General features: G+C 36.8%; 2 protein-coding genes across 2 annotated transcripts in view; both read left to right on the top strand.

The window, feature by feature from the left end:
- The window catches only part of LOC129044937 (insulin receptor-like), a 292,218-nt gene that overhangs the window by 246,994 nt on the left and 18,525 nt on the right, over positions 1-26,699 (top strand). The gene's annotated exons all lie outside the window — the stretch shown is intronic.
- On the top strand, positions 1,707-3,264 carry LOC129044936 (ribosome biogenesis protein NOP53-like). The gene is given in 3 exon segments (XM_054503205.2): positions 1,707-1,752; positions 1,755-3,062; positions 3,065-3,264. Coding segments are annotated over 3 exon segments (1,428 nt in total). The 5' UTR covers positions 1,707-1,721; the 3' UTR covers positions 3,154-3,264.

Here is a 26,699-nt window from a genome sequence, read left to right as displayed (position 1 = left end):
TTCACCTGGAGCTCTATTGTCCTGAGATCCTAGAAAATGTAGTGTCTAGGTTTCTCCCTTGTAATTTAAACAATACTTCAGAAGTTAGAAGACATGAGTGGGTAACAGGAAACCTGTTACAGGATACAACTTGATTGATTTAGATACAATAAATAATGGCGCTTCCTAACCACAGTTAGGATAATAAATAATATGTGTTGCAGTTAAATAATAAATGTTGTAGTCTTTATTACTTGCATTTCTTACAAGACATTTAAACTTCATGAAGACAGATTAGATCTATGTATTTTAATCATTTTTTAAGCGTCCAGAACTTCAGTTAATCAAATCAATAAATATTTCTTTTCTTAAAATGAAACAATCTGCACATATACAATTCCACTCTGAAGAAAGGCAATTATTTTCATAATTATAGGAATTTCTGCATAATTATGTAAATAATTGCCTTTCTTGAGAGTGGAATTGTATATGTGCAGATTGTTTCATTTTAAAAAAACGTATTTATTATAATTTAAAAAGGCTTTATATATATATTATATTATATATATATAATATAATATATATATAAAGCCTTTAGGGCTTTTTTTTAAAAAAAAAAAAGTCTATCCCTCCAAAAGTGGCATGTAGTTCTACCTGTTGTATAATCAACACTTTACTAATTTATGGATTTAATCCACTGTTTATCCCCAAGATTTCCGAGATCCCAAGTCCAATATAGTCAAGGCTCAAGATCAAAGTACTTACACTTTACCCTCGCTACACCCCTTGCCTTTTATACACCACCAAATACCACCTCCCAGAAGTTGCTGTAAAAAGAATAATTTACCTACATACATGACCATTAGGATTCAGCCTTGAAGCAGACATGCAGGAAAATATAATATTCCATCCCATGGCAACTTTTCTTTACTTGTTTTAATATTTTTCTGTACCCTAAGAAATAGTCATTTTAATAGATTTTCAATTATAGACTAATATTTATCAGGGATTCATTACAAAATATGCTATTAATTCCCTTGATGGTGGGAGCAGATAGAGAGGAATATATGGTTCCATCTCTTGAACTTCCTCTGTGCTCTCTTATCTCAAGTTTATTTCATCAGTCAATTAATCTGCTTCTGTTACTGTGTCTCTAGGTCCCCCTGCCTTTCCCTGTCTCTCAATCACTGTGGTTTATTATTCCTTATCACTCTAATAATAAATGCCAGAAGCTATGTTTCCTCACTAAGACATATCCTGGGAAGTCAATAAATACACGTTAAGAAGACAAGATTTCTCAACTTTGTTAAAATACAGATTTCTATCATTAACAATTCTGATTTAGCAAACATTCACTCCCAATCTTTCTAACTTAGTTTATCTCACTGAATTCTGCGGCCACAATTTGATGTGTGAATAACTTATTGAACTTGCAACAGGTGGTGAATCATTAATGGCAATGTCAAGGCTTAAATCTTGCTCCACTGGTTCACCCACGGCTCCTCTCACATACCAAGCTAGAGTTCAATTAGAAAGTTGCGGATCAGTAACTCCAGAACACTGGCCAGAGGGTCAGAAGAACTGACTCATGGACATTCTCATTGTAGATAAATGATTCATTGGATTTAATAGTAGTTCTTATGTCTTTCTTTTCTAAAAATTAGCAGTACCAGTAGTCTCACGATTTAGGTAAATTTGCTGTTGATTGGTGTAGAATAGTAGAAGTATATTCTTTTGACAAGATGGCGGCAGGAGGCAGTGGCGTTGGTGGGAAGCCAGCTCGAAAAGCGATGCTGATTCTGGTTTCCTGGGGCTGCGGCCCACTTCGGTGGACCCAGCGCTGAGGCGGCGGCGGCGAGGCCCAAGAAATAAGAAGCAGGGCTGGCGGTGGCTTGCTCAGGAGCCGCTGGGGCTGGAGGTTGACCAGTTCCTGGAAGACGTGCGGCTACAGGAGCGCACCAGCGGTGGCTTGCTGTCAGAGGCCCCAAATGAAAAACTCTTCTTCGTGGACACTGGCTCCAAGGAAAAAGGGCTGACAAAGAAGAGAACCAAAGTCCAGAAGAAGTCACTGCTTCTCAAGAAACCCCTTCGGGTTGACCTCGTCCTCGAGAACACATCCAAAGTCCCTGCTCCCAAAGACGCCCTCGCCCACCAGGTCCCCAACGCCAAGAAGCTCAGGCGGATGGAGCAGCTATGGGAGAAGCTGGCCAAGCAGGGCGAGCTGCCCCGGGAGGTGCGCAGGGCCCAGGCCCGGCTCCTCAACCCTCCCACGGCCAGGGCCAAGCCCGGGCCCCAGGACACCGTGGAGCGGCCCTTCTACGACCTCTGGGCCTCAGACAACCCCCTGGACAGGCCGTTGGTTGGCCAGGATGAGTTTTTCCTGGAGCAGACCAAGAAGAAAGGAGTGAAGCGGCCACCACGCCTGCACACCAAGTCGTCCCAGGCACCCGCCGTGGAGGTGGCGCCTGCCGGAGCTTCCTACAACCCGTCCTTTGAAGACCACCAGGCCCTGCTCTCAGCGGCCCACGAGGTGGAGTTGCAGCGGCAGAAGGAGGCGGAGAAGCTGGAGCGGCAGCTGGCCCTGCCCGCCACGGAGCAGGCCGCCACCCAGGAGTCCACGTTCCAGGAGCTGTGCGAGGGGCTGCTGGAGGAGTCGGATGGTGAGGGGGAGCCAGGCCAGGGCGAGGCGCCAGAGGCTGGGGATGCCGAGGTCGGTCCCATGCCCGCTTGCCTGGCCACCACAGAGAAGAAGACGGAGCAGCAGCGGCGGCCGGAGAAGGCTGCGCTCAGGCTGCGGGTACAGCAGGCCGCGTTGCTGGCCGCCCGGCTCCGGCACCAGGAGCTGTTCCGGCTGCGCGGGATCAAGGCCCAGGTGGCCCTGAGGCTGGCGGAGCTGGCGCGGCGGCGGAGGCAGCGGCAGGCGCGGCGGGAGGCCGAGGCTGACAAGCCCCGAAGGCTGGGGCGGCTCAAGTACCAGGCACCTGACATCGACGTGCAGCTGAGCTCGCAGCTGACAGACTCGCTCAGGACCCTGAAGCCCGAGGGCAACATCCTTCGAGACCGGTTCAAGAGCTTCCAGAGGAGGAAATGATCGAGCCTCGAGAGAGAGCCAAGTTCAAACGCAAGTACAAGGTGAAGCTGGTGGAGAAGCGGGCGTTCCGCGAGATCCAGTGAGTCCACCCGGCTTCGGCGCAAGGAAGGGAGCCCTTCTCCCACCCCATGGTGCCCACCGAGTCCCAGGGCCCCTCCCAGAGTGTGGCCAGTGGCTGAGCTACACCCCCTTGGCTGTGCCCAGAAGAGGCCCTGAAACCAGAGCGGGGTTGGGAGGGCCCCCAAAGGGAAACTGAAAGGCAGGGGGTGTCAGGTCGGCAGGGGTTATGGGGCACCCTCTCACCCACCCTCAGCCCCTCTCCTCTGTCCCCAGGTTGTAGCTGCCATCAGATGCCGGAGCCTCGCCCTTCAATAAACAGTCCCTTCTGGCTAATCAGTGGGCTCCACGTGTGGCTTGTGTGCCTCCTGCGGGCAGCTGCTCCCGGGTGCAGAGTCCGTGTGTCCCCCCGTGGCGCACAAGCATGTAGGTGCCAGAACTCACCGCCAGAGCCTGGTGAGGGCCTAGGGTGTGTCTGAAGGGGTTGTCAGCCGACTGGATCGTGGTCTGTCCAATAGCTGTGAAGTTGGCAGCCCTTCCAAGCCTGGGCAGATCCTAAAAAGCCAGCAGGCAGAGGGCGCAGGGCTTATGGCCTGGCCGGAGGTGGGAGGTGAAGCAGAAGTGAGGAGGAGGTTCCCCCACTGGATTCTGACTTGGAGAATAGCCCAGGTCCTTTTGCTGCGGGTGACATAGCAGCTCTCGCCACACTGATAGAAGGAGTGGCGGCAGCTGACCTCTGCCGATAGAACACCTGCTATCGGATTTAAGCAGGTGGATTCACTCACTGAACTCACAGCGGCCCAACCAATGAGGGCTGTACTTATTCCCATTTTAAAGGTGAGGAAACAGGGCTGGGCACAGTGGTTCACTCCTGTAATCCCATCACTTTGGGAGGCTGAGGCGGGCAGATCACTTGAGCCCAGGAGTTTGAGACCAGCCTGGGCAACATAGCCAGACCCTATCTCTACCAAAAATTAGCTGGGTGTGGTGGGATGCAGCTATGGTCGCAGCTACTGAGGAAGCTAAGATGGGAGGATCACCTGAGCCTGGGAGGTGGAGGCTGCAGTGAGCCGTGATCACGCCATTGTACTGCAGCCTGGGTGACGGAGGGAGACCTGTATCAAAAACTTAAGTAACAAAGGTGAGGAAACTGAGGCACATAAAATGACGTAATTTTCCTGCCTTCTATGCCTATTTTGAAAACATGTTTTTAAAATCTTTACAAGAAATGAAGAACTTATTCTCACTGTAAAAAAAAAAGTATATTAATAAAAATGCCTTTTTAAAATTGCAAAGTATTTTTTGCACTGCTGAAGTGATTCATGAACAAGAAATTTTGAATTACTACACGTTAATATTTTTTCTAGCTCTCATACCTGTATGAGTCTCAGAAAGGACAGAAGTGAACAGAGATGAGAATGCAACCCTCTCTTAGCAAATGATCAGGCGATTGTGTATTGTTCAATGATTAATTGATATTTTAAAATGTTTCCAGGAAGACTGAAACACTTTTTGTGAATTATGTTCTTAATTTTATACTCACAGCTATTAAAGCAAGAGGGCTTCGTAGTAACAAATTATTTTTACAGTAATCAAAGAAAGGTTAAAATAAGAGAGTAAGATACCTAAGGCCACATGGAGACTAAATGTCATAGCTGGAAATTTGGCAATGGTTTTGTGATTCTCATCATTTTGTATTTTGTTTTATTTTGTCTTGTAATATAGACTTCTTTGAATTATTTTATTTCTGACAGAGAGTAATATTAGACTAGGCCTTTATTTTTACAAAGCATATGATTTGTATTGTTTAATAAATAGGTAGATAAATAAATATGGACCAAAATAATGAGCAGTTATCGTAAATGTTTACATATATAGAAAATTGTTTTTTAATGGATAACCTATATAAAATAATTTTTAAATAAACATATATGGTTCAAGAAGGGCATTTTAAATTAAATGTTCAATGCCATTTTAAGAATTTGATTCTCTAAATTAAAGAATATCCACAAAATTTGATTCCACATTAAAAAAGAGATGCCAAATAAATATATCTAGACTCCTCTAGAATGTATTTATTGATGAAATCATAAGGAAAATAATTTTCATATGTAATTTATTAAATGATAAGTGACTTGTCATTTCATTTACTTGGGAAATAGTATAATAAAGTTTTTAGGAGGTTTTCCTCTAGCTGGTAATTTTCGACAATTAAAAAAATTGACCCAGTTTTGAAAGTATTTTACCTCCTGCCCAAAAGCCACCTGCAAATAGCTTATTTGCATGAGCATTAAACACAAGGGCTTTCATGTTCCTTTTACTTATTACTGGGATAACAAACCTCCATTCATTAAGCACAGCATCGTTTTTGTTGTGAATGAAAAATCAGCCAACTTTCTGCCACATCTGGCTGCTAATCTATAAGCTTTGAATGAACAGTAGACAGTCAATTGCCGGCATCCATTCTCTTAAACCACGTGAAGTTTTTTTTTTTCTCCCCAGTCAAAATGCCATTTAATACAATTTCATTTCATTTTTCAGAACAACCAAGGCTTTAAAAATAGATCAGGTTTTATGGTGCAGGGTGCACAGCATGTATTAGATAATCTAAGGATACATCTGTTCATATACTGAATCTCTCAGCGTCCAATTGCCGATAAAACTTCAAACAGTCACTACAGACAGAATAATTCCACTGTAGCAAAAACTGGCATTTGCATTGAAGAGTCATTTCTACTCATTTCTGAGAAACCAGTAGCAAAGTTATTAATTTTATAAAAAACCTAGAATCAATCTCAGTGAAGATCTTAATGGGTTTTTTGCTGGGCAAAAAGATCAGGGCAGTTTAACTGCAATAGCTACAAAACATGGCATATAAAACATTTATTTAATTGAAAAATAACAGCTACAGCATCCATAAAATTCAAAGGCCAGCATTAGCATTTTTTCCCACTGCTTCCAAATGAACCCCATCCTCCTTACTTTAAACCTTCAGAACCGTTGCCTATAAATAGAGTTATTAGTCAGACATTTGGGAATATCTTTCGGTGTAGCCATATGAAAGTCTACCAGAGCACACATAAGAAAACTCGTTCGGTAATGGAACAGACAGCTATGCCTCATTAAAATGCTTTACCAGATAAACTATAAGAAGACTATTTGTTCTCATAATTTGTTACTTTTATTAATGAAGCCTCCCAATATGATGCCCCTCCCTTTTTTGTTAGCAGCAATATCAAATTTTGTCCTCAGATTTATGCATATTTGGGTTCATTTCTTATCTTTCTTAAACTTCAAGTTTATTTAGCCCCCTGTTTCAACTAACATTTTGCTGAATCCTTATACATATCTATGCTATGTATTATTTCCAGCTTTAAAATTCCCATTTTTAAATTGATATTAACTCCTCTTCTAAACCATTTTTTCTATATGTAATTTATATATATATATATAAAATGGATACAGAATTTCCTTATGTCTCAAATTTTTGTTTATTCCCTATTAAATGATGAGTATCCCTAAATTATAGAAGAACAGTTAAGTCTTTGCAGGTTTTAATAAAAAGTAGCCAGACCAGTTCTGTAACTAAAACCTTCACTGACCTCAATTACCTGTACTCTTATGTAAAGAGAGGACTAGACATTCTAAGAATTATCATATAGAAAGTGAATTAGTTACCTAAACGAGAGTGCTTTTAATTATTTTCTCTTTTGTAAGGAGAACTAAACTTGCTTTAGTTCTCCTTCCAAATAGGAAGAGAGCTCAAAAAGACTGGGAGCAATTTCAAGAAGGAAAAAATGGGATATCCCTCTCCTGCTGGCACTCAGCATTGCACCCGTCCTGCAATGAAACCATACATGATGAGGAAGTTTTGGGAAAGTTTGATAGGTGTCCTCAAGAGTTTCAAGATGAAGCTAAACATAGACAGTTGTTACCTGCTTCTTGCTTTCAAAATTCTGAAGGTTACATGCTCATTGAGGCAGCTTTTGATGGCAAGATGGGGAAAGAGAAAAGATGCCAGATTCTTCTTCCCGCTTTAGATGAGTGAATATGCTAAATATAGGCCAAGTCCATGCCACAGAAGATGTAAGAGGCTTCAGGTACTCACTGGCAAGTGTTTGCAAGAAGTCAGCAGGAGAACAAATTACACAGGTTAACAAATAGGTAGCACAGAGTTACAAAGAATTTACAGATTCACTCCCCGTCAGAAGCAGCATTTGGGTGCCTGCCTCTCAATAGAAATAAAGATCAGATTATTTAAAAAAAAAAAAAAAAACAGCTATTCTCTTTTCTTTTTTTTTTTTTTTGAGACGGAGTCTCGTTCTTTCACCCAGGCTGGAGTGCAGTGGTGCGATCTCGGCTCACTGCAGGCTCCGCCCCCCAGGGTTCACGCCATTCTCCTGCCTCAGCCTCCCGCGTAGCTGGGACTACAGACACCCGCCACCTCACCCGGCTAATTTTTTGTATTTTTACTAGAGAGGGGGTTTCACCGTGTTAGCCAGGATGGTCTTGATCTCCTGACCTCATGATCCGCCCAACTCGGCCTCCCAAAGTGCTGGGATTACAGGCATGAGCCACCGCGCCCAGCCTTCTCTTTTCTTTTAGTTCTTCCTGCTACAATTCTTGTCTTCCCCATTACAGTCCGAAGGGACCCATAGACAGCACTTCAAATGTGTCATGTCACCCTCTCCTGGCTGTAAGGTTTCCACTGAAAAGTCTGCTGCCAGATATACTGAAGCTCCATTGTATGTTATGTGTTTGTTTGTTTGTTCTCTTGGTGTTTTTGGGATACTGTCTTTTTCCTTGACGTTTGGGAGTTTGATTATCAAATGCCTCAATGCCTATTGGCTCTGAGATGAATACTTGTTTTCTGGGACGCACTTATAAGGAAGCAAAGAAGGGAGGTCTGGGCATACCAACATGCTTACCTACCACGCAGATGCAACTAAGGAAAACCTCCCAGATTTACCAAGTAAAAGTACAAGTTGCCCAGTTGAACTTAAATTTCAGATAAATCATGAATAATTTTTAGTATATGTAATTCCTAAATATTTAATGGGACATACTCATAGTAAACAATGTAAATTCAGCTGGGCATGGTGTACTTTATTTGACAACTTTGAACTGAGTCTTCAGCCAATCCTACTGGGCCTCTTTCAGAGTTGTCCCAAATTGATGCAAAGCAGTTGCATGTTTGTATCACTACATTAGCCAGCCATGGGTCAATGGCTGCTCTCTGAAAGGAGGCACCACTTTGGGTGGGTTAGTTCATTTTAGTTTGTCTTAGGGCAATATTTAGTGAAAGGTACAGGTGTGAATGGTCAGCTGCTGATATTCCCTATGAGTGTGGGATTGATGTGTTCCCATGAAGATGGGGTCTAGATGATGAAACACAGTGTCTAGTACAATAATTTCTCTTATGCCAGCTTCAAGAGTGATATTTAGTTAATGTTTCTATATCCTACTTTTTTGTTTTGTTGTTTTGTTTTGACTTTGTTCTCTTAACAATTAATTTTCCACCTTAGTGTTTCTTATACTGAGGAATTGTAGCTACTTATACTGCAGAGGAATACTGAGGAATTGTAGCTACACATGACGATTGCAATTTCAAGGAATGGGAATTTATGCTGAAATATTTTAATAACTTCCCCTCTTAGTTTTTACTATGTCAAAAAAATTCATATAAATGTATCCCTTTACACAATTGGCCTACTGAAATTTTTGGTGAAACTAAAACATAGTATTGCCTTTTTACTGTAAAAGAGAAAAAATTAAATAGATTTATGTACAGAGACACCTATTACAAAAAATATTTTTAAATGACCCTACACTGTATTTGCATAAAAGACTTAATTTGTCATTTCCTTAGAAATGAGAGGTTAGGGGCCAGGCTCGGTGGCTCATGCCTGTAATCCCAGCACTTTGGGAGGCTGAGGCAGGCGGATCACCTGAGGTCAGGAGTTCGAGACCAGCCTGACCAACATGGAGAAACCCCGTCTCTACTAAAAATACAAAATCAGCTGGACGTGGTGGTGCATACCCGTAATCCCAGCTACTCGGGAGGCTGAGGCAGGAGAATCACTTGAACCCGGGAGGCAGAGGTTGTGATGAGCCGAGATCATGCCATTGCACTCCAGCCTGCGCAACAAGAGTGCAACTCCGTCTCAAAAAAAAAAGAAAAAGAAAAGAAGAAAAGAAATGAGAGGATAAGTCTGAAGAAATAAGGAGGAATAAGATAGCTTGCTTGAGAAAGAAACACACACACACAAACTTGATAGCTATGGAGTATACTAGATAATCCATAATATGAACACTCAGGTTTGAGGAGATTCTATATAGCGCAAAAGGCCTATCTTCACAAAACTGCTAATTTGATAGAAAGTCTAACCTTATCTTTATATGGTTATTAATGTTAAAGCATGGAACTTTTAAAAGACCTTTTATTTTGTCAAACGTTTACTTAAGCAAAGCACACTGTGCAGTGCCTGGCACTTTAAAATACTCAACAAATATTGCTTTTATTGTTCTTTTTTTAATATACTCATGGGAAAACTGCTATTTTAAATAATCTGTAATTGTTTACTATGTATTTTCAAGTTAAAGTATCTAAATGTAGATAGATTTTGATAATTGAAGATAAAATAATAGCCCTAAAACAGGAAAAGTGAATGTAAAGTTGATATCTTACAGGGCTAGAGAGGTATGATATAAGACAGTAGGGGCTGCGTAAAAGTGGAGAGTATGTATTCAACATAAAGATATTCAAATTCACTTTTAAAAAATAATCGAATGTTCAGGTAGCCGGACTTGAGTTGAGACAAGCCGTGGATCTGAAAGGCCATGAGAGACATGTGGAAATGTTATAATGTAAAACAGGGGTCCCAACCCCCAGGCCACAAACTGGTACCCGGCCTGTTAGGAACTGGGCCACACAGCAGAATGGGAGAGATGGGTGAGTGAGCATTACTCCTGAGCTCTGCCTCCTATCAGATCATTGGCAGCATTTGATTCTCATAGAAGCACCAGCTCTACTGTGAACCACGCATGCGAGTGATCTAGGTTGATCCTTATGAGAATCTAGTGCTTGATGATCTGAGTAGTGGAACAGTTTTATCCCGAAACCTTCCCCCCAACCCTGTCCATGGAAATATTGTCTTCCACAAAACGAATCCCTGGTACCAAAGAGGTTGGGGACCACTGGTGTCAACAAAATTAAGGCAGTATTAAATACGAAGATGTCTTAGATGTTATTTTCTTGCAAGAGACAGAATCTTATTTAAATTTCCTTAGTAAAACAGAGGTTTAACTGAAAGGATACAAGAATATCTTGGGCTCAGAGTAAATAAGGAATCATTAGATAGCTGTTTGTTTTATATCTAGTTCCAAGTCTGCATGGTTTCTAGTTCTCATTCATCTGTTTATCATCTTCTCCAGTACAGATTAATTGGGAAGGCTCTTAGTATTTGTTCCCTTTAACTTAAGTTTATCCATGGCTTTGGACTGCTGCGACAATTCTGGCCCAATGCTATTAGACTTCTCAGTTGAAATGCCTATAATTAACATACTAGAATACTTCATTTTCTAAATCAAAATTTTGAGAAAAAGCCTCATGTATTATATGCTTCTCCTTGAGTTACGCATCCATTCCTATTTTTCTGAACTGTAACCAGAAAGAATGGTCATGCGGCACAAATAGGATTGGGTTTAAACTCTCTGCTTTATCACAATGCCAGACTGATATTTAGAGCCTCTACATGTGGAAAAGCGTATGACACTCCTTCATTGTACAGTTCAAAACAAAATTATTTTGAATCTGTAAAAAAAAAATACATACGGAAGCTAAACAGCCAATTCTAGTTTACAAAGTTCTGGATAAGACCATTGTCTTAGTCCATTTTCTGTTGCTTATAGCAGTATACCTAAAACTGAGTAATTTACAAAGAACTGAATTTATTTTCTACAGCTAAGGAGGCTTGGAAATCCAGGGTCAATGGGGCATATCTTTTAAGAGGCTTCTTGCTTGTGGGGACTCTCAGAAGAGTCCCAAGGTAGCACAGGGTATCATGTGGCAAGAGGGCTGAGTATGCTAACATACTAGCTCAGGTCTATCTTCCCCTTCTTATAAATCCAACAGTTTCCCTCCCAAGATAACCTATTAATCCACTGACTTATCAATGGATTAATCCACTCATGAGGAAAGAACTTTCATGATCCAATCCCCTCTTTAAAAAGCTCATTCTCTATATTGTCATATTTTGCATTAAGTTTCAACATGAGTTTTGGAGGGAACATTCAAACCATAGCAACCATGAAAGCTGAACCTTTCTCATTCTGTGTGTGGATGTTTATATCTGGTATCCTAAATGCTGAAGCACAGTTTCAACTTGCCTGTTGAAAAAGTCTATTTGCAACCCAGCACAAGTCGATCACTTGCTCGAGCTAAATCTCATTTTGTCTTTCAAACGTTTTTCCCAAATTCATGTCATCCCTCTGCTAACAAAGAGAACAAATGGTTTGTAGATGTTTCCTCTCCCAAAGATAGGGTGAATAACTGCTTTAGGCAGAGAAGATCAAAGTATGATCTTCTTGAGCACTTTTATTGGCTTCAGACTAGGGTTTCAACAAGTTCAGACTCCTGTGGCTGCCTCACCATGTCTAAAGAAATTATGAATGATCCATCTCCTTAGTGTGATTCCCTACCCACCCACTCCAATCCAACCCTTCTCTCTACCTCTTTTCAAAATATTTCTCTAAGACTTTTCTTAGACCAATATGACTTCCCTCTCACCTAACACCCTTTCTTTAGCAAGTTATATTTATGTCAGATTCTTAATCCATTCAAAGGGAATGATGGTAAAGAATAAAAGAATGATAGTAAGTATTAAACTGTGCCATCTTGCCCTTCTCTCTCCCTGAGAATTTTTGCTAATTTAGTAACCAGGGGAAATGATTGCAATATCTCCTAGTGATCTGTTGGCAGGGGGAGCATCTGGTTTGGGTGAGTCAATCCCTGACTTTGTAATATGACCTGGTGAATAACTCAATATCAATAAATTTCAACCTGCCGCAGGTTGCTGAAGTTTTATAGAAACTTAGAAGAACTATAAGCCACCATAAATTTGAGAAGCAACCTTAGGCTTAGAGAAAAAACTGGCTGTTATCTAGCTGTGAAACAAAACACATAATACTTATACAGTGAAACAGGACTTCAAAAGAGAACTTAGGCAAATGAGATTTATGTTCAACATTTTTGTGGTTAATTATTCCATGTTGCTGCTTAATAAATTTTCTAATTTTTAAGAAATACAATTCAAAAATGAAAGTTTTGATTATATTATAGGGTATTAGCACATGTTCAGAATTTTCAGAATTGGAGTTCTCTGCTGCCCTGACAATGACAAAATCAAGGGTATAAACTTAAGCTTATGCTTATTTCATAATGCTGGTCAAATTCAATTAAAATTAGTAATGTAATCTTTGAGTGGTTACTTTATATTTGTGGTTCTCAAGCAGGGACAATTTTACTTTTCAGGGGATAGTTGTCAATGTCTAGAAGCCTTTGTGATTGTGAAAACTTGGAGAGGAGGAGGTACACTACTGGCCAGAGACACTGCTAAACATCCTATAGCCCCCTCTGCATTAAATAATTGTCTGACCCAAAATTTCATAGTGCCAATGTTGAGAAGCTGTGCTCTACATTCTTCTTATTCCTTTATTAAATCATTATTATGTGTGAGGTGACTGTTACATAACTAGTAGTAAACAATATTTTATTGACCACTTATCATGTGCCATGCTCTATTCTAAGAGCTACATATATTCATTCAATTTATCCTCACTATACTACAAAATAGGGTAGGCTATAATTCCATTTCACAGATGAGGAGATTGAAGCATAGAAGAGGTAACATCCACAATCACGTGGCCTGCAAAAGATAGATCTGGATTTATAGTCAAGTAATTTGGTTTTAGAAGCCCATTCACTGTGGTAAAGGAAATCAAGTGCTCCTTATTATTTCCCTTGACTTTCTCCTATGCTCTTGCAACTCTAAGAAAAGGACCTTGGCAAATCTCAGTCTACAGAATAATTCATAATTCTGGGAGCTCCACAGAAAATAAAAGTTATTTATTTATTTATTTATTTATTTATTTATAGCTGTTGCAGTGTTCTGCCACAGGTATAATCAACTTTGTCTGCAAAGTTAAAATTTTTTAAATGAAAGAATTAACAATTCCTCCCCTACTTTTATATATATATATATATGTAGGCCTTAACATTAACGCAAATCATTGAAGTTTCATGGGTCAAAAATTTAGGCAGATATGTAGTTTGTAGGCATCTTATACTAATTAGTTAACATACTACTTCTTTTATTTTTATTATAATATAAACTATATTCATTTTATAATATACATAAATAAAAATCAAATGCTAAATATAATAAAGTTTATTTTATATAGTCCAGCTCGCTAATGTACACTAATGCTTCAATGATAATATTAAACTTTCTTTTATTTTATTACATTTAGATGCAAACTCCAGCCAGGGTTCACATATTGATTTCATGTTCTAGTAAAAACTACAAATAAAAAACTATAAAGTCAGAGATTATTTCTTAATATATTGCATATACTTTCATCCAATTTAAGTCATTTCATAACATGTTTAGCTTTTTTGTCATAGTGATCTCATGTTTTAATGGAAAATAGTATGCAACAATTTTGTTTTAGATGTGATATTGAAGTTTAAAACTTACTAATAATTGCTGCAAATATAATACAACAAGAGAAAGCACTATAATCTGTTGAGGCAAAACATAGTATTAAGTAACTGAAAATGGCAGAAAACTATAGGGTATGATAACAATGCAACATGAAAAGCAAAGAGCTTTTTTTGTGGTATTCCAGGTTGAGGGAGACATTCAAATGCCTATTAATTCCTATCTCTACCAATGATCACATTTATATGGCTCTGTACTGGCATGTTCCCTGAAGTCTACTCGTGCCCCACTGGTGGTAAAAGAATTAAATATTTAAAAATATTTAAGCATATTATATTTATTAGAAAAAAATACTGATTTCCATTTATGTTGAGAATGTCAGCAAATCCAATCAACTCTTCTCAGTATTTCCTTTTTTCTTTATTTGTTGCTATAACCAGAGTCCAAGCCAACATCATTTCTTGCTTATAAATGTGCAATTATTTCCTACTATCTCCCTTTGCTTTCATTTCTGCTACTTTATGTTCTATTCTCCCCAGAGTAATCAAAGGGATCTCTTAAGAACTTGTCAAATCATGTCACTCCTCTCCTTAAAACAACTCATGCTGCCCATTCATTTAGACCATACCCAAACACCCTAGTGTGACCTGCCCCATGAATCACATTCAGACCTCATCACTTATATCTGTACTCCCAATTCACTTTTCTTGAGTGAAATAATCTTTTTTGCTGTTGTTCCTCAATCATCGTGAGCTCCTTCTTGCCTAAGGACATTTATACTAGCTCGTTCTTTTTCTGGAAACATCTTTTTCCCAAATATTCTGGCTAATTGTGCTGGAGGTTTCAGCTTAAATGATATCTCCTTGGCATTTCTCATGAAGTAAAATACAAGCTCCACAAGACAAGGCTGCAGGGGAAGTTAGGAAGGAACTACTTTTTTGGTTTTGCATTCTTTGAAATAAAGCATTATGGGCAACATATTAACAAAATAAAATATAAAACGAATACCATACATCTTCATTTCACATTTTTTCCTACAATTATTTTCTATATACCTACCATCTGTCATTTTCTATCTATTTGCTAAAAATTTCTCAACATTTCCATGTAAGCAACATGCATATTAACTGGGTTGAATTCTCTGTGTCAGATTCTATTTTATAATCCAGAGTGTTTCACTTGCACCTTTTACTTCCTTAAAGTCCTAAGATAAACAGTTGCAGAGTCAGACTCTTTGAAGCTCCTAAACATACTTCTGCTCTCTCTGTCCTAATAGCCAAAGGAGGGCTTTTCTGCATTTTCTCTATTCAAGTTCCTTTTGATTTTCCTAAGCTTTGTAGTAAAAATCTGCACTCGTGTTCTGCCATCTGCTTTTAGTATATTTTTAATTCACCACCAATTGCCATTTTACTGATTATCCCCAGAAGGATAAAGCCATTTTTAGTAAAATTCTGCTTTAAGGGGAATTGATAGTTGTGGAGAAATAACTGCACATTGTTGAAGAGTATTTATTAGAACACAGTTCCATTGTATTTGAGGAGAGAAATGCATTACTGACTGGAATGTCTTGAGTCAAGAATTTAGCAAGTTTTTGGAAAAGACTTTCATAAGGTGGAACAGGAATCCACATTAAGTTCTTGAACACAAAAGATTGAGTTGAGCAAATCAATCAGAGTTTGACAAAGTAAAGCAATGAATCTAGTTAAGATAATGAAATAAATTAATCCCACTTGCCTCATATAAGGATTTGAAAGCAGAAATAAATGCAAATAAAGGAATTAGAGGTAGAGTTACATGTAGAATTGCTGGCTCTATAATGGAGAAAAGTCAAGAAGAATTTGAGATAAATTTAATTGTTGGACAAAACACTACTTACAAAAGAATTGGAATTGGATTTGAGTTGTTAATATATAGGTATGAATGTGTGTGTGTATATGTATGTATATATGTATATGTATATGTGGATTCTAGAGGTCTAGAACTTAAATTGTTTGGACAAAGAATATAGATTTTTACCAAGTGTTTATTTAATTGCATTCTAACAAAATAATATTCTTATAAGTGTATGAGAAAGCCCTTCTCCCATATATTTGCTTGGAAGATTACCAATTGTATTGACCTTTCCTAATTTAATAGATAAAATAACTACTATAATAAAATTTTATTGATGTACTTACAGATTAAACAGTTTTAATTTTTTTTATGTGTTTGTAAATTGTCTTTCGTAGCTATTGCCACTCCTCACATTTTTAAATGTTTATTAATTTGTAAAAATTCTCTAAGGACATCAACCCTTGAAGTAAATGTTGCAAATATTTCCCAATGCATATTATTGTCTTTTAGCTTTGTTTATAATGAATTTTTACATTTTTAACCATAAGACTCACAAATATTTGTTGCATCAAACTTATTTATGATTTCCATGTTGGTCATTTTTCAATAGGCCTTCTCACCCCCAAATTATTATTATTTTAATAATGATCTTTAAAAATATTAAATAATGTATGTATTAGCTATTAAGTACAGTTAGACTTTTTTGACTAATATAATAAAAAAGTTGCAAAATGATAAATAATAAAGTAATGGATTATTGTACAATGTTATGCCAATTTTCCATAATGTTGTTCTAATATTGTAATTTGCTTTCTGTCATACAGAATGTAATTTTACTTACACTACAAATTTTAGATAAGAGTAGATTCAAGTGAATGAAGGCTGGATGAACAGTGATATTGTACCTAAACACATGTTCTGTGCATTTTAAGAATAATTGCGGGCATTTGAATACTGGCAAATCTTTGTTATATTTACATAAAATTAATATGAATATCTATACATTTAGCTTATATTACTTTTTTCTTTTATTTTTATTTATACACATATGTATATAATATGACTACAGTCAAAATAATATAACCAGTGCCCACATACACACCATTTAGTACAAAGGATAAACATCATCTGTACCATTCAAGTACTCTGTGCACCCTGTCTTAATTTATTTTACCTTCTTCCCCCTCAAAATATTATCTTGATTTTCTCTAACCTGTTATCTTAAACAGTTCTCGAAAAAACTGATTGTTGCCAGGCACACTGGTACACCTGCAATTCCAGCTACTCAGAAAGCTAAGCCAGATTGCTTCAGGCCAGTAGTTTGAAGACGAAAAGTGCTGTAGAAAATGTTGGCTAGGCAAAGGGATTTGGGAATACTAGGGAAAATGTTAGACTACCAAATGGGTGGTTCTGACAGGCTTCATTCATTTTTAACTTTTAAGTTCAGGGGTACAAGTGCAGATTCCTTACATAGGTAAACTTGTATCATGGTGGTTTGTTGTACAGATTATTTCATCATCCCAGTATTAATCCTAGTAACCACTAGTTATTCTTTTTTATCTTCTCCCTCTTCCAATTCTCCACCCTCCAAAAAGCCGCAGTGTGTGTTGTCCCCCACTCTATGTGTCCATGTGTTCTCGTCATTTAGCTCCCACCTATGAGTGAGAACATGCAGTGTTTGATCTTCTGTTCCTGTGTTAGTTTGCTAAGGATAATGGTCTCCAACTACATCCACATCCCTGCAAAGAACAAGATCTTGTTCTTTTTTTATGGCTGCATAGTATTCCATGGTGTTTATATACCACATTTTCTTTATCCAGCAGACCACTTATGGGCATTTAGGTTGATTCCATGTCTTTGCTTAGAGAAGGAAATAAAAGGGTGTTCCAGAGGGAATAGCCAGTGCCAGGCTCTGGTTCAGGAGTGTGGCTGGCATCCTCTAAAATTGCAAGCAGTTACAATTGAAAGTTCTTGCTTAAAGTGTGGCTTATGTTCACCCATCCGGGACTATACTTTTGAAGTCTTTACTTTCGGAAGGATAGATGTTTGATTTTTTTTTTCTTTTAAAACTAGTAAGTCATTTTTGTTCAGTTTTTTTAAGGGTCTTTATTTTATATATTCAAAAGTAAGTTGATAATGTTTTCTTGTGCTCATTATGACTTAAATTGCTACTACGTTTATAAGTGCTGACCCTCTTTTCATCATCATCTTGTGTCTTTGGATCTATCTCCTTCTTTTCTCTGTACTTGGTAAACAATCTGGCTGGAAATTTGTCTGTTTAACTATGGTTTTTAAAGAATCAACTTTATTTTTCATTGTACTACTTCCTTTTTTCTCTTTGATATATTTTTACTTCATTATAATTTACACTTATTTTGTGTTTATATTTATATTTCCTATATAATTCCAGCTTTTGCTGTATTCAACAGTCTTCCTTTTCATGTGTAATTTTTCACTGTCATTAAGTTCTAAATAAAGTATAACTTCTATTTTTATTTTTCTTTGAGTCATAAATTACATGCAAGCTTCTGTTTAAGTTTACAAACAACAGCATTATCTGGCTGCCTCTTTTTATTGGGTTCTTTCTTGCATTGGGGTCAGAAAACATAGTCAGTCTAAAACAGTTTTCTTGACCTCTAAACATTTTGCTAAATTCACTTATTTAAAATTTTCTGCTAATCAGAATATTATGTAACATCATCAGAACATACCACATTACACTCTGATAATCAATTCATTAGAAAGATATTGTCCCTTATGTATTAAAATTTGTTCATTTTTTTGGAAAATATTCTCAGAAATATTTTTCAAGAACACTTTTTGTTAACATTTTACAAAATTTAAAAATGCAAGTAAATTTATGCCTAATCATACATTAAGTATGATTTTATAAGTGGCATATAAACAGATTGATAATTCCTGTCCTAGAGTGTAGAGATGCCCTATGCACTGTAAGACAGTCAAGGGAAGGAGCTGGTTTGGTTTAGGATGCATGATAAAACATCTCATGAAGTGTCTGTATGCTCAGTTTTAGAAAACGGATCCCATTTTTAAAAACTGGATTCATTGACTGCATTATTAAATTGTTTCAATGTCGTATTCCACTATCTGTAGCATTCTACAGAATGTTTACTTAACATCTTTGGAATAATCATTAAGTAAACAAAAACTGTGCCCTCTTCCTCAAAACTTTCTTTTACTCCCATGCTTATCCACTGTCATCAAATTACCATATCTGACAGAAATAATTTTAATTTCACCATCAATTGCTAGGATATTAATTTAGACTACAAATAGCTGCATATAAACATAAATGAAAAAATATTTTTCCACTCTCGTTGTTGAAACAGTGGGAGTCCTGAATGATTTGAGAGCTGTACAATTAATCAAATAATAGACTACAGGATTAAATCTGAGTGAACTAAAAATATCTGTGCATAGCTGTAAACAAAATTAAATTAATATCCTTAGTACCTCTTATGCCTTTAATGCTATCAGGATCAGTAGACGTGATTTTAAATGATGATTCATATAAATATGAATATACATAAAATTTAAAAATACTAAGTGAATTTATACCTAATTGTACTACATTATTAAGTATGATTTTCTGAGTGTTACTCCTAACCAGTAGCAAATATGTTATATATATGAGATATATGATATATGTATATATGATATATATATGTTATGATATATATATGATAGATATATGATATATATGTTACTGGGTAGGAGGTACAGTAGCAAGTTTTCTTTCTTAAAAGAATGGTATACTCTGGATCTAAGAATGACAAACAGATGATGTGGTGGGCACTTACCAAAGTATTTTATTTATACTGATCTGTACTCCTAGAATATTCTAAAATGAAGATGTATGAGATATATAATACTTTTTATTCTATTTTTCTGAGTTTTCCCTTCCAGTTAGGTTTTTGGAATACAAACATGGAGCAGTTACATGATATAAGGGCAAATAGTATAAGAATTATTACACTTTATTCATTTGTATCTTGTATACTTCCTCTATTGGGTAAATGGATAGATGCAATGAACTGCTAAATAATACTTGTTGAGTCCAGCCTGAATGAAAACAAAATCTTGTGCCTATCAAAAAGCATACAATGTTTGTAGTAGGGAGAAAGGAATCTGATAGATATCTAATATTTAAATGTAAGAACATTGGCCGGGCACTGTGGCTCAAGGCTGTAATCCCAGCACTATTGGAGTCCGAGGCGTGGGCGGATCATCTGAGGTCAGGAGTTCAAAACAAGCCTGGCCAATTTGGTGAAACCCCCTCTCTAATAAAATACAAAAATTAGCCAGGCGTGGTGGTGCCTGCCTGTAGTCCCAGCTACTTGGGAGGCTGGAGCAGGAGAACCACTTGAACCCAGGAGGTGGAGGTTGTATTGAGCTGAGATCGTACCATTGTGCTTCAGCCTAGGTGACAGAGCAAGACTCCATCTCAAAAAAAAAAAAAGTAAGAACATTATATGCTAATGTGAATGAAATATAAACAATTTTTAATTTTATATTATATACAATGGCAGATCATAGCTGCACCTGTAAGAGAAGATCAAATTAAAATCGGTTATCTGTTTGTTTATTCTCTTACCAGTGCCTGGCTTTCTAGAAAAATTTAGGATTTTCATAGAATTCTCTGATAAACATTATGAACTCATTTCTTTCTATAATATGTTGGTAATATTGGTCATATATATATGTGTCACATATAATTTAGAACCTCTTATTCTCCTTTATTTTTCTCAGAGCAGTCATTGCCACTTGCCATGTTATATGTTTATTTTTGTTAGTTTCCTGTTTTACCATACAGCTAATTAAAATGAACTTTTCATTAGTTTAATTACTGTTCTTTTCACTGTTATAGCCTAAGTATCTAAAACAGTGTCTAGCACTAAGTAGTCACCAGGTAAGTCTTTGCTGAGTGAATAAATCTCAGGAGGAAAGGAGAGAGAAAATCTAGATCCTTTGTAGTATCCATGGTTTTCTACAAACAGCTAGAATGTAATGTTTTATTATTTTGCACCATGTAAGTTAGAATCATTGTGGAACATCACATTTATACAATTCTTATTAGACTATATCTAGATCTCTTAAAATAAGCAAGCAAGCAAACAAACAGCAATGAAGATACGCTGAAGAAGTTTTGGGAGGAGGACCTACATCTTTATAGTTTCACCCCCAACTTACCCATACCCTCCTTCAGTGAATTCCTAGGGCTTCTTAGAAAATAGTGGATGCAATTCAGGAAGTGTTTGTTTTAAAACACCAAGAATAATGACTGTCTAAATTTAGAATGTGTTCATGTATTCCATAGACAATGACTGAATATCTACTAGGTTGTGAAAAATTTACTAGTTGCTGCGGTGGATAAAATAATAATAATACACTGTAAGACAGTCAGGGGAAGAGGTTGGTTTGGTTTAGGATGCATGATAAGATATCTCATGAAGTATCTATATATTCAATTTTAGAAAACGGATCCCATTCTTAAAAACTGGATTCATTGATGGCATTATCAAATTGTTTCAATGTTAAATTTCACTATCTATAGTGTTGGAATATTAGTCCAGTAACAATATGAAACCAAAGATACATCACTATCCAGTAAGGCAGTTTATATTATTACCACATAGTACAATGTGTTAACAGAGATCAAAGATAAATGAACACTTCCAACATAAAATGTATAATAATTTACTTCAGGTAACATATTTTTAAATTATGGGTATCATTATGGGCATAATCATAATTACTACTTAGAAATGTATTATGTGTATCATTTAACATTTTATATATAACATTTTGAATTTTTAAAATATTTATGGGTCCTTGTTAAGATGAAGTGGTGTTCCGGAAATAGTTGATTGTAGGTTTGTTACACTTAAAACAGAGAAATCCAGCATTTATAGGTAACACCACAATTAAGAGGAGAGAAAACTAAGAAAATTGCAGTAGAATGCTTTTGTGAGCAAAAAATGAAATGTCAAAGATAAAATTTTTGTGGTTCTTTAATCACAATCATCAAATTGTAACAAATGGAATTTTAAAATTGAATTTGTCTCTTTGTCTGAATTACACCTGAGATTATACCTGCACACCAAGTGAAGAATCATATTTCATAATGCATTTCATTTGGCTTTTAACACAGTTATTCTGTTGAAGACATTTCCGTAAAGCTTGCCAGATACAGGAAAAGCAATTTAATAAACACTATGATCAAATAACGACTCAATTGTTCTTCATCTTTTTTAACTTTTAACGCCATGCAGATCATTGCTAGAATAAAGTATGTTATCCCCTTTTCACAATGATTCATTAACCTATATTAATTGTTCTTTACAAAGTTGTTTTTATACATCTTACTAACTACCAATGTGAGGAAAAGGTCTATGTTGCTTTCATTCAGTAGAAAACACATGCACTTTAATAATACTGTTTCTTAAAAAACACCTATTGGTTTGTTTTCTTTCAGTTTCTCATTTATCATCATTTGTTCACCTTCACTGAAAGCTGAACATATGAAGCCTAACAACAACTTGAATTAATTGAATATGTTTCGTATCTATTCTCCAAATTAAATTTTCAGTTGCTCACTTTTTCATGATTATATTAAGAAAATGTAGCCATAATTGCTTGTATAGGAAAAATTCCTGAGAAAGATATTCAGATTAAATGTAGGAAATGTTCTAAGGATCTTTGAAAGGAAAGAAATGTCAGGTTCTATATTGTATTCAAGGAAGATAGGAGATGAAAGTGTCAGATATGCAAGGCAGATAAGAAAATAGTTTTTAAAAATAAGTCATAGACATTCTTCTTCTGATAGTTATTGAAAAATCCTGTTCATCAAAAAATATCTTAAATCAATGAAGATTTCCTCAACCACCAGACAAAATTGTTCTCTGTGTGTGTATGTCTTATTGGAACTGTAATTATATTTACAATACTATAATTAGTCGTGTTATTAACTCTTGTTACTCTCTAGAACATTATTGGTAATAAGCAGTGACATATCTTAAATATTTTTCTTGTGTCCCAGCATCTGCTGGTGATTAATATGTTAAGCTCCATAAATGTTTATTCAACGAGTAAATTAGTGACTAGGTACTAAGTTCTTACTCTTGTGTACAGTCACCTATAAAATCTTCCACTCTTCTTTGGGCAATTGGGGAAGCTATGTATAGAAAATGGAAGAGTCTCTGTCAGCCTGGGTTACTAAGGGTGAACCTGAACTTTCTCTGAGTGAAAAAAAAATCTATTTTACTGAGCCACAGAGATTTGGACATTCATACTTTATGGCATTATTAACTAATACAAGGTATTTTTAACCTTTAAAAGAAAAGAAAGAAGAAAAAGTAGAAGTGATACTAATTTCCCACATGACATCCAACTCCTCTTTCACCAATAGACAGCATTGAAAGGCAGGAATCAGTGCCTCCTCCTAGCGATAGCGCCTCAATTGAGCAGGGCTTATTCCGAACCCAGTATGCAACATCCCGACAGGGCAGATCTAGGAATTGTTCTCAAGTCACTATCCAACATCCCGATGGATTGAATGGCATGCCAAACACAGCAGTAAGCAATATAAAAAAGCCAGGCCGCCCCGGGGTGGGGCTATGTGGCCTCAGACCAGAGAGCGGAGCTACCTTGGCCCAAGCACTGCAGCTGCCTGAACCCCTGGGGTTCGCAGCCTTGCTTGTTTTCTCTGAACCGCAATAGGATGGTGTTCACAGCGATTCAAAGATTGGCACTGGGTTGGACGTTTTGGTTACGAGCCAGCCTATTCCCACATTGTACGTGAATGTTTAATGTGCTCTCAAAACATGGAAAATAAGTTTAGTGCACATAGCTAAATCACAAAACATCCACTTTCTCTGTTTCCTCAGGAAGTTATTACTGCGCCACCACATCACGTGACCTTAACATGATCAATGTATTTCTCTGCCTTGACATTTAAATAAACTATATAAATTGAGATAAGTAGATTAGAAAATCATTCAAATTATACCACAATCTGTACAAATATTGTGTCCCCTGCCAGGCAAGGGACAGGGTGCGGGCGACGGCCGCGTGGCCAAGGCCCCGCAGGAAAGCGCCCAGGTCTCCCTCACTCTCCAGGTGCCCTTTGCACCCAACAGTGCATATGAGGAACGAACTGCTGTTTGAGCATTCCCTGAGATTGTGCGTAGCCTCCGTGTAAATGTAATAGCCTCCATGGCTTAACTGGCTATCAAGTGAATTTTCCCAGATGAAAGCAATGTTGGGTTAGGGGACGACGGTGCAGCCACCCAGCCTTTACCAGCAGCGTGCTGCAGACGAAGGCAGTCAAGGTGTGGAGGTGATCACGCAGGTACCTGTTTTTTGACTGTTTAATTTGAAAGTTCACATTTTTTATGCTTTGTGTTGATGTGTAATTTTTGTACTCTTGGTGGCTAGTTTTTGTCAAATCTTTTTTGGAATATTGCTTAAATTTTTTGATTTTATGATAGTGAAGCTTGTATTCAGTGTTTTCCCAATTAATATTGTATGCTAGTAAAAAAAAGCAAAAGAAAAAAGAAAGATCTTAATCTGTTTCTAAGGCCCAGACCACACAAAGTATCCATTTTCCTCTGTTGTCTATAAAACAAAACTCACCTTATCAACAGTTTCTGTTCTACCCAAAGATGTTAAATAAAGTCCAAGGTAGCGGGATGGGGAAGTGATGTTTTATTGTCTGTGGCACATGTGTTCCTAGGACCTATAAAAAGGAAAGCAGGTAAATGACTTTGATCTGCTTGATAAATGATTTTTATCTTGAATACTGTAGTCACTTAAATAGTTGATCCTCCTTCTGGGTGGAAATTATTTCAATACCATGTTGTTTTTGTTATTATTAACTATATATATTATTATGTATATAATAATACATAAAAGTTATTAAGAATGAAATAAAAAATTATTGAAATCCTAACACAGTTATAGCTATTTTTCATTCATGTATTTATTAAATAGTATTATTCACCACATAATAAATAGTAAAGCATTTTCCACATAGTCATATCTACCATTTCATTCATGGAAATCATTTTATTTGATTATTTAATTTTTATTTTAGATTAAGCATGCATGTGTACATTTGCTACATGAATATATTGCATGATGCTGAGTTTTGGGCTTCTATTGAACTTATTATCTGAATAGTAAACATAGTACCCAATAAGTAACTTTTCAAACCTTGCCCTCCTTCCTTCCCCTGTTTTGGAATCCCCAGTGTCTGTTATTTCCAACCTTTTGCTCCTGTGTACCCAAAGTTTAGCTCCCACCTGTAAGTGAGGACATGTGGTATTTGGTTTTCTGTTTCCATCTTAATTCACTTAGGATAATGGCATCGAGACACATCTATGTTACTGCAAAGGAAAGGATTTCATTCTTTCTTCTGGCTACATAGTATTCCATGGTATATATGCCTCATAGTTTCTTTATCCAATCCACCATTATTGGAAACCAATGTTGATTCCATGTCTTTGCTGTTTCATATTTGCAATATAACATGCAAGGGTTGTGCAGAAGCTCTTTAGTTTAATTTGGTCTCACTTGTCAACTTTTGTTTTTGTTGCTTTTGTGTTTTAGTACTTAGTCATAAATTCTTTGCATAGGCCAATGTCCAAAAGAGCTTCTTAGGTCTAATTGTAGGCTTCTTATAGTTTAAAGTTTTACATTTAAGTCTTTAATCAATCTTGAGTTAATTTTTTTATATGGTGAGAGACAGGAGTCTAATTTCATTCTTCTGAATATGGTTAGCCAGTTTTTCCAGCACCGTTAATTGAATAGGGTATCCTTTCCCCATTGTATTTTCATCAATTTTGTTAAAGATCAGTTAGTTGTAGGTATGGGACTTCATTTCTGGATTCTGTATTCTGTTCCATTGGTCTATGTGTCTATTTTTGTACCCAAACCATGCTATTTTGGTTATTGTAGCCTTGTACTGTAGTTTGAAGTCAGGTAATGTGTTGCCCCTGCCTTTGTTCTTTTAGCTTAAGATTGCTTTGGCTATTCAGGCTCTTTTTTAGTTAAAAACAAATTTTAGAATTGATTTTCTAATTCTGTGTAAAAATGACTTTGGCAGTTTGATAGGAACTGCTTTGAATTTGTAGATTGCTTTGGGCAGTAAAGACATTTTAATGATGTTGATTCTTCCAATCCATAAGCATGTAATATTTTTCCATTTGTTTGTGTCATCTATGATTTCATTCAGCAGTGTTTTGTAGTTCTACTTAAAGAGATCTTTTACCTCCTTGGATAGAGATATTCCTAAGTATTTCTTTTTTTTTTTTTTTCTTTCCTGTGGCTCTTGTAAATAGGATTGTGTTCTTGATTTGGTTCTCAGTTTGAACATTGCATTGTATAGAAATACTACTGCTTTTTGTATATTGATTTCTTATCTTAAAACTCTACTGAAATTTTTAATGAATTATAGGAGTCTTTGGTCAGAATCATTAGGGGTTTCTAGGTATAGAATCCTATCATCAGTGAAGAAATAAAATTTAATTTCCTCTTTTCCTATTTGGATGCCTTTTGTTTCTTGCTTTTGTCTGATCATTCTGGCTAGGGCTTCCAGTATTAAGTTGAATAAGAGTGGTGAAAGTGGATATTCTTGTATTGTTCTTGTTCTTATGGGAATTCTTCCAACTTTTGCCTATTTAATATAATGTAGACTAGGTTTGTCAATAGATGGTTCTTATTATTTTAGGTATGTTCTTTGAATGCCTAGTCTATTGAGGGTTTTAATTATGAAGGCATGTTGGATTTTATCAAATGTTTTACCTGCATCTGTTGAGATAATCTTATTTTTTTTATTTTTAATTCTGTTTATGTGGTGAATCACAGTAACTGATTTGCATATATTTGAACAACCCTTGCATCCCAGGAATAAAGTTCACTTGATATTGTATTATCTTTTTGATGTGCTGTTGAATGTGGTTTGCAAGTACTTTGTTGAAGATTTTTTCATCTATGTT

The sequence above is a fragment of the Pongo pygmaeus genome, chromosome 8, assembly GCF_028885625.2.
Source record: "Pongo pygmaeus isolate AG05252 chromosome 8, NHGRI_mPonPyg2-v2.0_pri, whole genome shotgun sequence".
In the NCBI taxonomy this organism is placed as follows: domain Eukaryota; kingdom Metazoa; phylum Chordata; class Mammalia; order Primates; family Hominidae; genus Pongo; species Pongo pygmaeus.
The sequence above is the reverse complement of the archived record's forward strand: the minus strand, read 5'-3'. Positions and strand labels throughout refer to the sequence as shown.